Genomic DNA, 14,719 nt, shown 5'->3' on the forward strand with positions numbered 1-14,719 from the left:
CAGAAGAGATTTGCAAACACTTACTAATCACCGACTTGAGAAACATATTTTACTTCATTCAGAGGACCCAAGAACATAAGTCTCTGAAGCCACACGTAACAGTTTCCATCTATAATTCAGCTTTTCGTCTGTGTAAGTAAAAGAGATGCTTATGGCAGCAGATTCTCTAAGATCTTCCTTGTGGAGCCAGAAGTGCCAGCAGGTAGGTGGGGAAGCCTGCATGCTTAGCACAACCACTCTGTAGCCTCCCTGCTGTCAGCTGCTCAGAGTGTAGCGTTCTGGGGATCCTGTGATCCTGTTTTCCTTCCTATAGCAAAATATACTGGATTTTTCATTTCTCCCAACACACTCTTAAAGTGTGTGCACAACAATATACTTACACTGATGTTTTCCCAGGCATTATAAAGTCTCTGCCATAAAATTTACAGGAAAAAATAGTATTCAGATATGTTGATACTGGGAAAGAGGTCATTAAATCCCTGTCGAGACATAGCCTCGTTCTTGTACTGTGCTGTAAAGCAGTGATTGATACCTTGGTTAACAGATTACCTTCCAGGAGGAGCAACTGAGGCAGGCTGCTGTTTGTCAGCATTGTTAGGGAGTGATGAATGATTTAATGAAGAAGTAATCCAGTAGATTCTCCTTTTCTTTAGACTTGATCACAGAGTGTTCATAAAACATAAATTTTTAAAATAAGAACCCCTGCTCTTATAATTTTTTAAATCACTTCCCTGGACAAGTTGCTTAAATTTTCACAAGTTACTAGGGTAATAGAGGAGATTCTGGCTTCCTTATTGATTTTACAAGACAGATTTCATAGGTTCTTTGTCTTCCTCCTCAATCCGGCCACCCATTTGTGTACCCCTAAAGATGAGCAGAAAGATCAAAGAGGTAAGTGTAATTTGCTTATCAGTGTATTTTTTTGAAATGGTATCAACTGAAAAAAATGCAGTGATATTTTAACTTATCTATGGTTTATCTTCTTCTAATTCCATAGATAATTCTAACTCCCCTTCATCAGAAATAATGTCAGAAAAACCTGGTACATTATAAGGTCAAAGAATTAAAAGGTAAGAATTAAGAAATATGAAGTCTATTTGAAAGCCACACACTAAACTGTAATTCTGTTTCTATTTTTTGTGGCAAGAATAGGGTAAATCAATTAATGTCTCATGCCACTGTCTACTGTATAGAGAAGTGCAAAGGATCCATTTTATGCCCAATTAAATTCGCCATGTGGCTTATACAGAGCAGATTTATTTAATCTAACTCTCATTGGAATAAAGGTCATTTCTGATCCAAGCAGACAGACAGCTGAAGAATTACAGAGCTGAAGGAACTGTGCACATGAGCAAACACATGTAATCATGCATACTCGTCCTGGATGTGATAAAGCAAAGCTTCTAAAGAAAAAAAAACTCATTTTTCATATTAATGCTTATTCCCAAACCTTAACACACTGACAGAATGGACATTGTTAAATGACTGAATAAATGAAAAGTTGCTGCTGTGCTACAATTTAAATTTAGTATGCAAACGTTTATTTCTACTGCCAACCTAGTCACTATATTTCCAGGCAGGAATGACACAGTATATGGCCTCACAAGAATAAATATGAAAATATAACTGAAATTACAATTACCTTAGAAATTTTAACACATGCTAATCATAATTATACTGTATTAAACTAAATCACTTGAATAGATGGACATTTCATGAAAACCATGTAAGTTAGGGCTGCAGATGTACCCTAGGGAGCACAAAACCCTGTCCCTGCATACAGCTAGCCACCATTGCACATTCCTGGAATCTTTCTCATCTATTAAGAAAGTGGAGGCAAGAGGACCAGGGGTTCGGGGTAACCCTTATATACATAGTAGGTTAGAAGTGTACTTGAGACCCTATCTCCATAAACAATTATAAAAATAAAACAATTTTCATTATAAAAATGTTGTCACTACTAATATCCAAATTTAATTTGGCAATATAATATTTCTCACTGAGTTTACTCCAGGTTTGAGGAGCACAACGACACTGACCTCTCTAAAGTACATAAATGGGCATGAAGACGGAATTTGGTGAGTATCTTGGTATCTGTGATTATATACAGTCAGTTATTTTATTTTGAATTCAAAATATTGGTCACTTTAAAATATTGGGTCTACAGGTCTGCACCAAACCCTCTGAATATAGACATGAGCCTTTAGTTTAGTGTCTCTGAATATAGACATGAGCCTTTAGTTTAGTGTCTCTGAATATAGACATGAGCCTTTAGTTTAGTGTCTCTGAATATAGACATGAGACTTTAGTTTAGTGTCTCTGAATATAGAAATGAGCCTTTAGTTTAGCATCTCTGAATATAGACATGAGCCTTTAGTTTAGTATCTATGGGACTCCCCAGGCTGTGAGCAAGTGGCTCTCTCATTCTTGGGCCTTCTCTTGAACTTTTTTTTCTGCAAGTTTGCCTTGTCTAACTGCAAGGTAATGGGGTGTTTTGTATCTATATGTTTTATTTTGTTATGTTTGCTTGTCTTTGCTTAGAAGCTTGTTCTTTTCTAATAAGACAGAAAGAGAGCAGCTCTGGATAGGAGGAGGGAAGGGGAGGGATTGGGAGGAGGAGAGGGAAAGGGAAACTGTAATCAGATTATATATTGTATGAGAAAATTATCTGGTCTCTTTAAAATGGAGAGAAAGAAAAAATAAAATAATGCTTCAAAATGAAAAATTTGTGTCCAAAGTTTCTACAAAGGACAGTGATTTTTACCATTACAGATGGTGAAAGTCCAAATAAGCTGGTATGTATAAAAATAACTGGTCCAGAAAACAGGAGTGGGTGGGTTGGGGAGCAGGGTGGGGGAAGGGGATAGGGAGATTTGGGGCTAGCATTTGAAATGTAAATGAAGAAAATATCTAATTAAAAAAACTGGTGTTTCAGATACCTTTGAGTGAACTCTTTCAATCTCTGAATGTCATATTTTTCTCCTTTGTAAACAAGAAAATAAAGTGTTCCTCCTGTTGCTCAAAGGGTCATCAGGAGGAAACAATAAAAAAAGTATTGGTACATTTTCTGGCAATGTGTCTGTAAAGTGTGAAAAATATCCATTATCATTCATTTCTCAGTTGTTTCTGTTTTTCTAACAGCTTTGGGATCCAAGAACAACTCCATACATTTTGTGACTGAGTTTATCCTCCTGGGTTTCAGTAACCAGGGGGAGATGCAAAGTTTCTTCTTCTCTTCAGTTCTGATTCTTTACCTCCTGACCTTGCTGGGGAATGGAGCAATTGTTTGTGCTGTGAGATGGGATCAGAGGCTCCACACACCCATGTACATCTTCCTGGGAAACTTTGCCTTTTTAGAGATATGGTATGTCTCTTCCACCATCCCAAACATGTTGGTCAATATCCTCTCTGAGAGTAAGACCATCTCCTTCTCTGCCTGCTTCCTCCAATTCTATTTCTTTTTTTCACTTGGTACAACAGAGTGTTTCTTCTTGTCAGCTATGGCTTATGATCGATACCTGGCTATCTGTCGACCATTACACTACCCCTCTATCATGACTAGGAAGTTCTGTGTCATCCTGATTTGTATCTGCTGGGTGAGTGGATTCCTCTGCTATCCGGTCCCAATTGTCCTCATCTCCCAACTTCCTTTCTGTGGACCTAACATCATTGACCACTTTGTGTGTGACCCAGGACCATTGTTTGCACTATCCTGTGTACCTGCTCCTTCCACTGAGCTTCTCTGTTATACCTTCAACTCAATGATTATCTTTGGGCCCTTCTTCTCCATCTTGGGATCCTACACTCTAGTACTCAGAGCTGTGTTTCGAGTTCCTTCTGGTGCTGGTCGAACTAAAGCTTTCTCTACATGTGGATCTCACTTAGTGGTTGTGTCTCTGTTCTATGGAACTCTTATGGTGATGTATGTGAGCCCGACATCAGGGAACCCTGCCGGAATGCAGAAGATCGTTACTCTGATTTACTCAGCCTTGACCCCCCTCTTAAATCCTCTCATCTATAGTCTCAGAAACAAAGACATGAAAAATGCCTTAAAGAAAGTGCTAAAACTAACAACTACCCAAAACTGAGACAATTTTGAAGAAGTTGTGGATTACTTTTTATATCAACTTGTTTGAAAATTATTTTTATGATAAAGATTAATAGGATCTACTGTAATCTTGCATCAGCCATCTCTGAATTCATCATGTCATACTCCTTTTATCTTTGCTTTATCCCCATATATTTCCAAGTCCTTAATAATCCCTCTTCTTTCACACTAGCCCTTTAGCTTAGTTTATTTTAGTTTCTACATATATGAGTAAGCATGGCTTTCTGTGTTCTGCTTATATATCATATGCCCCAGTTTTGTCTATTTGCTACCAGTAATAAAATTGCATTCTTCTTAATGGAAAAATCCTTGTTATATAATATTATTTTCTGTTTACCCATTAACACTGACAGGCACATAAGCTGATTCCATACCTTAGCTATTATAAATAGCGCCATCAATATCACTTTTGTACACTGGCTTTAAGTCCTTTGGATGTGTGTGTGTGTGTGTGTGTGTGTGTGTGTGTGTGTATGTGTGTTGTAGCTGGATCATATAGTAGTTCTAGTTTTATTTTTTTGAAGAGTTTCCAAACTGTTTTCTGCACTGGTTATACTGATACATTGCAGATGGGTAACTTGTAACTTATGTATAATTCCAATAAAGAATTGCTTCATTTAAGGATATGCTAACCCACATTGATAGAGGAAGAGACTCATCATTCACAGTACTTAAGAGCTGAAGTTCAAGTTCAGCTCATTGATGACAAATGCTCAAAACATAGCTTTGTGAGTATTTGCGGCCTTACTGAATACTTACATAGTGTTAACATATACACAAGCAATATCCATGTGTATGTATATTCTTCCTCTAATGACATATATTGAATATTCTCTGGTGAAAGAAATCAATTGCATACATATTTGAAGCTTTTTATTCTTTAATAGTCAGAAAATAAACTTTCTTAGATTAGTAAAACCACCACACATATGAGCATACACATACAACACTCTCTAATTGCATGGTCATATGGGGATAATTCACTCTTAATTTCAATTTTTATATTAAAAATTGCAAATAATACTTATTCCTTTTTCCTCATTTACAACTCAGATTTTATTGGCTGAGAGCAGAGTACAGACATTTTACTTCTTAACTCTGAAGGATCACACATTGTGTTCATGTTCACAATTGAAGAGCCATGTGTTGTCTCTCTTTGAATGTATTCCAGGGATGCTCCAGCCTCAAACTGGAGAAGTGTCTCTTAAGTTCTCACATAACAGTCAAGCACTTATACTCCTCAATTTGGCTGACTCACAATTTTGTGCCACATATAATGCATACTCAAATATTCCATCCTTGACAACACATTACCACATTGTTAGGAAAATGGACTGCCATGACCAAAGAAGTTAGAGTTCTGACAGGGCAAGGACAACAGAGTGTGTTTTTTTAGGAAGCAGTTTCACTAGAAACATGAAATCAGATATAACTGAAAATGTTCCAGACACAAATTCATGAATGAGACTCCAAATTGCCATTGAGTCTGTTCGGTATGGTTGTATTTTAGGATAAAAAAACTAACCCTCTCTATGGAATGTTAAAGCAACCCCCAAGTCAGTCACAGCCTCTCTTGATTCAGTATCCTGGTATTTTCTGGTTGTACCAATTAAAACACACACACACACACACACACACACACACACAGAAGAAAAAGCAAATGTTTTAACTCTTCAATAAAAATAAAACATTTACACTTTAAGGAAAAGATGATGTAGAATTTCCTCCCACCCCACATCTAGAAAATAATCGATAAAAGTATTCCTCTGGAGTGCACAGAAGGAAGGCAGGGGCCACAGACAGAGATGATGGATCATCCATGGCTTTTTTTCTCTCCTCCTTCAGAGAATGGAGTCTGGTTTTCTGCCCCCCACTATCTGGAGGCAGATCTGTAGTTTACTGGTCAGCCACTTCAGCCTGTTTGCCCTGGGCTCCCCTCTTTCCTCTTGTGTGCACTTTCTTATCTGATGATTTAGCCTTTCCTGAGACCTGGTTCAACTTCATGTCCACTTTGGCAGGGGAAGGCTTGGCTGACAGCCTCAGAGAGCAGTGCTTGGGTTCCACCTTATCCCCCTGCCTCTGAGCTGAACTTCCTTTTGGACAATGGGGTGGTGCTGGGTGGGAGGTACATTCGATGCCAAACCTGCCATGGAGCTTCACTACTTAGCCACCACTACCACAAACTGTACTTCTAATCCACCATATTGACCCTCATCTCTATGGGTAGAATGGACTCTTCAGGACAGCATTAAGGGCCAGTGAGTGGCTCTGTGAGTAAAGGCACCTGCTGTTAAGCCTGACATCCTGCCTTTGATCCCTGGAATGCACATAATAGGAGAGACCCACAAGTGTCACCTGACTTCCACATACACACCATGGCACACACTTACACATGCATACAAACACAAATAGATGATAGATGGATAGATAGATAGATAGATAGATAGATAGATAGATAGATAGATAGATAGATAGATAGTAAATGTAACCCAAAAACTTAAACAAGCTTATTCTTACAAAGAATGGTAATGTTCTACATCTACAACAAAGTAAAGTTTCCTTGATGAGGGTAAGGACTACCCTTTCCTGTATGTAGGGACAGATATTAAGAATGCAGTTAGCTAGCACAAGGTACCCAATGAAGGAGCTAGAGAAAGGACCCAAGGAGCTAAAGGGGGTTTACAGCCCCATAGAAGAAACAACAATACGAACCAATCAGTACTCTCAGAGCTCCCAGGGACTAAACCACAAACCAAACAGTACACATGGAGGGACCCATTGCTCTAGACACATATGTAGCAGAAGATGGCCTTATGGAACATCAATGAGATGAGAGGCCCTTGGTCCTGTGAAGGCTCGAAGCCCCAGTGTAGGGGAATGCCAGGACAAGAAAGAGGGAGTGGGTGGGTTAATGAGCAGGGGGATGGAGAATGCCATGGGGGGTTTTTGGAGGGGAGATGAGGAAAGGGGATAACATTTGAAATGTAAATAAAGAAAATATCTAATAAAAAATTAAATTTTAAAAGAACACAGTTAGCTATTATACTACTTTAATAAAGTAGTAGTTTCAGGTTCTTCTCTAAGACCTTTGACTTCACTGGCACTAGGTAGTTGGTTATGTTTCAAATAACAGACATGATTTCCCTCTTGTTGAGCAGGTCTTAAGTAGAATTAGAGCGCTGTTGGTTACCAACAAGGTGTATGTACCACTGCTACACCCTTAGGTTATTTTGCCATGTTGGTGGTTGTTGGGATTTATAGTAAGCAGGTCTGTGTGGGACAGCTGTTGGTTCATTAAAAAATTTTCATGGTACTTTCTGATAGCATAAAAGTACAAGCAACAATGGCATACTAATAGGGGGAGAAACAGTCTTTCCTGGGAAGAGTACACCAATGAGTTATCCAACACCAAATGGTCGGGTTTCTGTACTTAGGAATGTGTGTGCATGTGTGTAACAAGAATTAAGAAATGAAGCCACAAATTTGAAAATGTATATGGAAAGGTTTGAGTGCAGGATAGGGAAGGGAAAGATGATATAATTATAACCTTAAAAACTAAAAAAAAAAATATTTAAATAAAATAGAATAAAGAAAAGTTTAAAGAGAAATGTAATTTAATTGAACACTCTATGAATCTCATGACAAAAATTACATATTCTCTTAGAGAAACACAAACTTAAGGATGCCATGGGATTGTGCACATTATCTTTAATAATCCCTATAGAACAATTTATCAAAATCCTTAGTGAAAATCCATGACAAGAAGCAAAAGGGTCCCTAAGGACAACATGGAAAATAATAAGTTCATTTGACAGAGAGCTGAGAAACCTTAACAGTGGGGAACATAGGACATAAATAGGGAGCCACACACAATCTTTACACAGTGAGAAACAGAACACTCCAATCTTGTAGTGCAAAAGAAGCAGAGATAATAATGTACAAAATGCTTATGCATAGCATCTATGTTTGATCCAGGAAAGGAGAGAATCTTTGTGGCCTTATTCTGACTCCAGGATGACCTAATATGTGGCAGGTACTACTGTTGTTGTACATGACAGGTGGGCCAACATAGTAAAGAATCTACCCATTCAATGGGTTCAAAAGGCTGTCAACAAAAGTCACATTGTCTTTCTGCTCAAAATTAAAGGAAAAGAACATGATCTAGAATGTTTAAACCATCATGGGATTTGCCCACTCCAAAGCCAATGTACTAAAGAGTATCAAAGTCATCCACAGGTCAATATCATCCCTGATGATGAGCCATTTTATAATATGTGTGCAGAAGAGTGAGGAAATAGATCTTTCCACTTTAATAGAAACCAATAGGAATCAGTATTGGGGGTTACTGTTTTCATTTTTCAGTTCTCTCTTTATCCATTGCACAGCTCATTAAGAAAGGATATGGGAATGGGGTGCATGCTTGTAATCATAGCACTGGAAGGGGAGCCAAGATTTCTTGAGTGTGAGGCCAGTATAAGCTATACAGAGAGGCCTTAGAGATAGAGACCCTCTCTTTGAGGAGAGAATTCAAAAGAGGGAGAAAAGGAGAACAAGGAGAAGGAAGAGAAGGTGGTTGTACGGCACGATGAAATCACTGTTGATGAAGATTAAAGATTCATGTAGAACTTAATGATAGACATGTAAGGAATAGTCTTTTGCATTAACATTGGCAGTAATATATGAAGTTTCATCTGCCATCCTCACCTATGACTAACATTTTATCTGCACATGTTGCTCCATTGTCTTTAGTGTCAACAAACATAATCTATAGCTGACATGTATGTGGCTCAGATTTACATATTTTAATTTGGCATCAAAATCTATGACCTGGGATCAGTGTCATTGCTGCTGCTGCTGCTTCATTCCAGGTGAAAGGACTGCTCAGCACTCTGTTGAGGAGAGGTTACATCTGTGGAAAGGTACAGAATGTGTAGTATTCTGTAGAAAGCTATCAGTTTTTCTTGGTGTCCTAACAAAATGAAAATCAATATGGGTGGTTTAATTCTTAATAGTTGTTTTAGTTTTAAAAACTTAAAATATCTTCATTCTCATGTTTCTTCTCTTAATAGCTTCTTGTCTAAAAATATGGAAGCTATGTTGCTCAATTGGGACCATTCTCTTGGGCTATTACTAAACTTTTGTTCCTGTGAAAGCTATGCCATCACCAGTATATTTATCTGATCTAATATCATCTCAGAGTTATTCTTTTCTATTATGTTCAAAGAGTACTATAAGCACTGTATACGCTATTTCTATTAAAATGTATGATGTTCTTTCTAATTAAAAAAGTGAAATTATTTTGTTCACCCAGGCATAGTTCTCATGATACTATCTACCACTCAAAAGGCTCTGTCAGTGCCTGACAAATACAGAAGTGGATGCTCACAGCCATCCATTGGACAGAGCACAGGGAAATGAAGGAGCTAGAGAAAGTACCCAAGGAGCTGAAGGGGTTTCCAGCCCCATAGGAGGAACAACAATATGAACCAACCAGTAACCCCAGAGCTCCCTGGGACTCAACCACCAACCAAAGAAAATACATGGTGGGACTCATAGCTCTAGCTGCACATGTAGCAGAGGATGGCCTAGTCAGACATCAATGGGAGGAGAGGCCCTTGGTTCTATGACAGTTCTATGACCCAGTATAGGGAAATGCGAGGGCCAGGAAGCAGGAGTGGGTAGGTTGGTGAGCAGGGTAAAGAGAGGAGATAGGGGGTTCTCAGAGGGGAAACCAGGAAAGGGGATAACATTTGAAATGTGACTAAAGAAAATATCTAATAAAAACTTTTTTAAAAAAAGGCTAAGACAGGAAGATCAAAGGTTCAAAATGTAGCCTATACACAATAAAACATCAACTTTAAAAAGTAATTTTAAAAGAATTTGTTTATACATTGAAGCTGTCACTGTGCTTTTTCTCTGGGCTTTGATGGTTTTTCTCTTTGTTTTCAGTTTTCTGTTGTACATTATTTTTATAGGTCAGGTTAATGGAATCCACGATATCATATGTGCTAGGTAAATACTATCCACATGCCAGCTTTATTTTTAAAATTATTTTTTCTTGGAAACTATGACAAAAGAGGAAAAAACCAAGAGGATTCAGAGGGAAGATGAATTGAGAACAGGGAGTGAGAGTCGTAGAAGAGTCATAGTGTATGAGACTGTATGAGACTGTATGAGAAAGTGTCATAGTGAAACATCTTATTGTGTACAATTAACATGTTCTTATAAAGAAGACAAACATATCTTTGATTATTACATTCTGTGAAAAGTGGGGGGGGCAAATTTTAGAATGTGATTAAATTATATTTAGAAACAACTATGTTTATTATTGTTTTGAATACTGGACATAATTTAGATGAATGAAAAGAGGCTGTAAATAATGAACTTTCAGGGAAATTCTGGAACTAATAAGTGTTTTATGGGGGAAAAAATCATAAATATTTGCATATATTATTATAACCATTATAACCATTTTTGATATAAGAATATTAAATGAATAAAAAACATGATAAATTGTCATGTGAAATTAAGCCACATAAATAACAGTGACTTTTTATTGCTAAACAAAGAATTATTTGTAAAATCATAAATGAACAATCATAATACAATATCTTAAAATACAGAAAAGCAAATTGCACATAACTTATTATTATTGACTTTTTTCTCCTGTGATTATTTAACGTAATCAAAAATAAAGACTCTGAACAAAAGCAGCTCCAAAAATAATCTAAATTAATGGCAAATTGTAAACCATTGAAATTTGTACAAAGTCTATTGAAAATAGTAGCATAAATGTCCTCAGATTTGGAAATGATGGCACTTTAGATGTGTCTGAACAACGTTCACTGAAAAACAAGCCAGAAAAAAAAAACATTTTTGCCCTTATTTGATTATTTTTATTTTGATTATTTGTACCTGTTTTGCTGGTACTGAGGATCAAACTCTGGCCCTTATGCTTACAGAGTGATAAATGACTAAAATAACAAAAACTAAATGTAATTGTTGTTTCTCTACTGCCACAGAAAACTCACAAAACTTAGTATTTATTTTTTTATGAACAGACTAACTTTGGAGCCAAAGGGACATTCTCAGAAGTAGGATAAGATTTATTCAAGGCTTATGTTAAAATATTCAGTGCATTTGCCTGTATGGGCCAATCTCTTGGTCCAAAACAAAGCTTCAAGATATTTCATCAACAAAATATTTCATTATTATCTACCTTCTCCCCACAGTCTGGTGATCATGAACGTGTCAGAGGGATCAACAGTGACATATTTTGTCTTATTGGGCTTCCCTGGTCCCTGGAAGATTCAAATCACACTTTTCTCACTGATTCTGCTGCTCTACATGATAACTTTGACTGGAAATATGGCCATCATTTGTGCAGTGAGGTGGAATCAACAACTCCACACCCCTATGTATATGTTCCTGGCCAACTTCTCCNTCNTAGAAATCTGGTACGTGACCTGCACAGTCCCCAACATGCTGGTCAACTTTCTTTCCAAAACTAAGACTATGTCCTTCTCTGGATGCTTCACTCAGTTCTACTTCTTCTTCTCCCTGGGCACAACTGAATGTTTCTTCCTCTGTGCCATGGCTTATGATCGGTACCTAGCCATCTGCTACCCACTGCACTATCCTTCCATCATGACTAGGCAATTCTGCAGTATTCTGGTGTCCCTCTGTTGGACCATTGGTTTCTCCGCACATTTGATTCCCATTTTCTTTATTTCTCAATTGTCTTTCTGTGGCCCCAATATCATTGATCATTTTCTCTGTGATGTAGACCCACTAATAGCACTGTCCTGTACCCCTACACACATCATAAGGCATGTATTGTACTCTATAAGTACTCTTATCATTATTCTCACTGGTTTGTACATCCTTGGATCTTATGCCCTGGTGCTCAGAGCTGTTCTTCAGGTTCCTTCTTCAGATGGACGACAAAAGGCCTTCTCAACCTGTGGATCCCACCTGCTGGTAGTGTCTCTGTTCTATGGAACCATAATGGCGATGTATGTCAGTCCCACACCTGGCAACTCAGTTGACATGAATAAAATTATCACACTGATTTACTCTGTGGTAACACCAGCTTTAAATCCTTTCATCTATAGTCTGCGTAACAAGGATATGAAATATGCTCTCCATCATGTCTTCTTTGGGAAGAGGATTGTGCAAAATTAATAAATAGGGGTTTTATACACAACTATGGGACACTCAATATTTCCAAGGTCACCTTCATGGATATGACATATACTCATACAGATGAAGACATATATACATAATTAAAAATAAAACTGAATCTTGGTTTTTTGTTTTAATCTAGCTGGAGCATAGTGGTGTATGTCTTTAATCTCAGTTGTTGAGAGCAGAAGGAGATATATGTATGTGAGTCCGACAGGAATAATAACCCTGTCTCATAAGCCCCCCCAAAAAAATGTCAAGGATGTAAAGGTAACTCAGCAGGTGCAGAATGAAGCCATCCTGAGTCTAAATATTAAGCTATATATGCTACAAAGGGTAAAGTCAGAGAGATGACTCAAATACTTTGGGAGATTGTGAATGAATCCTAGATATTAGATGTTGAGTTATTTACACTTTCACAGTCTGATTTTGCTTTGTTCATATTGTGACATGCCAGAGTTCTTACTTCTTGAAGGAAGAAAGTATTAACTTGTTTTTTTTTATTTTTCAGAAGCCCATAGTTGAAAAACTAATTTTTAAAAATATTTCAGGTTTTAAATGAGACTTCAGATTTTGAAAGTGATTGAATTTTTAAGTGTTTCAATTTGTAAAGACTATGGAACATTAAAAGTTTGTAAAGTGTTTTATATTGTGATGTTCATGTTAATTGTGATCCTGGGGATAAACAAGAAAGGAAAGGTTGTGATTTAACAGTGATATGTTTCTGTGTCAAGTTGATATACAATTGAATTAGCTAGTTGTCTATCAACTTGACACAATCTAGAATCACCTAAAAGGAGGAAAACTCAATTAGAAATTATTTCTATAAGATCCAGCTGTAGGATATTTTCATAATTAGTGATTGATGGGGAGTGGCACAGCCCACTGTGGGTAGTGTCATCCCTAGACTGGTGGTCCTGGATTTTATACAAAAGCAAGCTGAACGAGCTATGGTGAGCAAGGCAGTAAACAGCATTCCTCCATGGCCTCTGCATCAGCTCCTGCCTCCAGGTTCCTGGCCTGTTCCTGCATTGACTTTCTTCAAATGATAGTTTATAGTGTACAAGTGTAAGTCAAATAAACCCTTTCTTTTCCAAATGGCTTTTGGTCATGGTGTTTCAGCAGCCTTAACTGACAAATATCATTTTTGGACTCTTTTTTAAAAGACTGTGAAATATATATATATATATATATATATATATATATATATATATATATATTGAATATATAGATTCAATATATGTATTATATATGATATATGATATATATATATATATATATATATATATATATATATATATTCACATGCATTAGTTCATCCTAACCAACAGTAGGTAAGAGAAACTCAGAATTAGACTGAAACCAAAAATAAGAATACCTTTAGTGAAATATTTTAAGTATATGATTTCCCTAATTACATGGTTCAACATTGTTCCTCATAGCTGTATGGTCTGAGGTTCATATACAGGAAGTAGGAAGAGGGTGAGCTGGCTCTAAGAACAAAGCAAGAAAAAAATCAGCCACATTTCCCCAACATATAAAGCACCCATATTTACACTCATTGAAAGGCAACCCATTTGACCATCTTGAAAGGATTCCGCCCAGAAGTATTATTTAGAGAAGTAAAACAATCCCAAAAGAGAACCCATGCAGAGTAGGTCACCAGAGAAGAATGATGAAAGAAGCAAGTAGTGGCCAACCAGGAAAGCACTGTGCCTGTCTGAAGAACCCACCTAAAGAGTGTGTGTTTGTGTGTGTGTGTGTGTGTGTGTGTGTGTGTGTGTGTGTGTGTGTAGGGGTGTGGGTGGGTGGGTGTGGGTGTGTGTTTTAATATGTGTGGGTATGAGAGTGTGTGTATGAGGGTGTGTGAGAGAGTATTGTGAGAGTATATGTGTGTGTTAATATGTTTGGGTATGAGAGTGTGCGTGTATATGAGTATGTGTGAGAGAATGTTGTGTATGTTTGTGTGTGTGTATATGAGAGTGTGAGCATGTATGAGTGTGAGAGAGTGTTGTATATGTGTGTGTATGTGTGTTTGTGGGGGTTGTGGTGTGTCTCTATGTGTGTATGTGTGTGTATATATATGTATGAATGTTTTTGAGTGTGCAATTCATTGTGTGTTAAATAAATTCAACATGGAGACATTATTAAACTTACGAGGCAACATATAACCTGATTATATCACTATTCAGTCTAAGAAACATCTTTCTGCCTTCTTTCCCTCCCTGGGTAACCAGGGGCAGCATAATAAAGTAGGGGTAGAGGAGTACAAGTCAGAGAGAAAGCAGGTCTTTAACCAGATATAGTCATCAGAACAAGTTATAATTTGGATCTAAAAATGAAAATTCTGGCTCTGAACTTTACTGAACTTTCTAATTTTTAGATAAGGAAACTTTGTATTAATGGTAAATAAAGTGATAAAAAGTT

General features: G+C 37.2%; 2 protein-coding genes across 2 annotated transcripts; both read left to right on the forward strand.

Moving 5' to 3' along the window:
- Positions 1 to 3,022: 3,022 nt before the first annotated feature.
- On the forward strand, positions 3,023 to 4,182 carry LOC110325646 (olfactory receptor 11H6). Its single transcript, XM_021203767.1, has one exon. It carries the CDS (start codon positions 3,216 to 3,218, stop codon positions 4,086 to 4,088), a length of 873 nt encoding a protein of 290 aa, XP_021059426.1. The 5' UTR covers positions 3,023 to 3,215; the 3' UTR covers positions 4,089 to 4,182.
- Positions 4,183 to 11,350: 7,168 nt separating this feature from the next.
- Positions 11,351 to 12,292, forward strand: LOC110325698 (olfactory receptor 11H7-like). Its single transcript, XM_021203811.1, has one exon. It carries the CDS (start codon positions 11,351 to 11,353, stop codon positions 12,290 to 12,292), a length of 942 nt encoding a protein of 313 aa, XP_021059470.1.
- The last annotated feature ends 2,427 nt before the right edge of the window (positions 12,293 to 14,719 follow it).

Source organism: Mus pahari, chromosome 8 (assembly GCF_900095145.1).
Source record: "Mus pahari chromosome 8, PAHARI_EIJ_v1.1, whole genome shotgun sequence".
NCBI classification, from domain to species: Eukaryota; Metazoa; Chordata; class Mammalia; order Rodentia; family Muridae; genus Mus; species Mus pahari.

Bases quoted from the DNA above. Each gene is read 5' to 3' on its own strand.
- LOC110325646 (XM_021203767.1), top strand. From the start codon at position 3,216: ATGCAAAGTTTCTTCTTCTCTTCAGTTCTGATTCTTTACCTCCTGACC.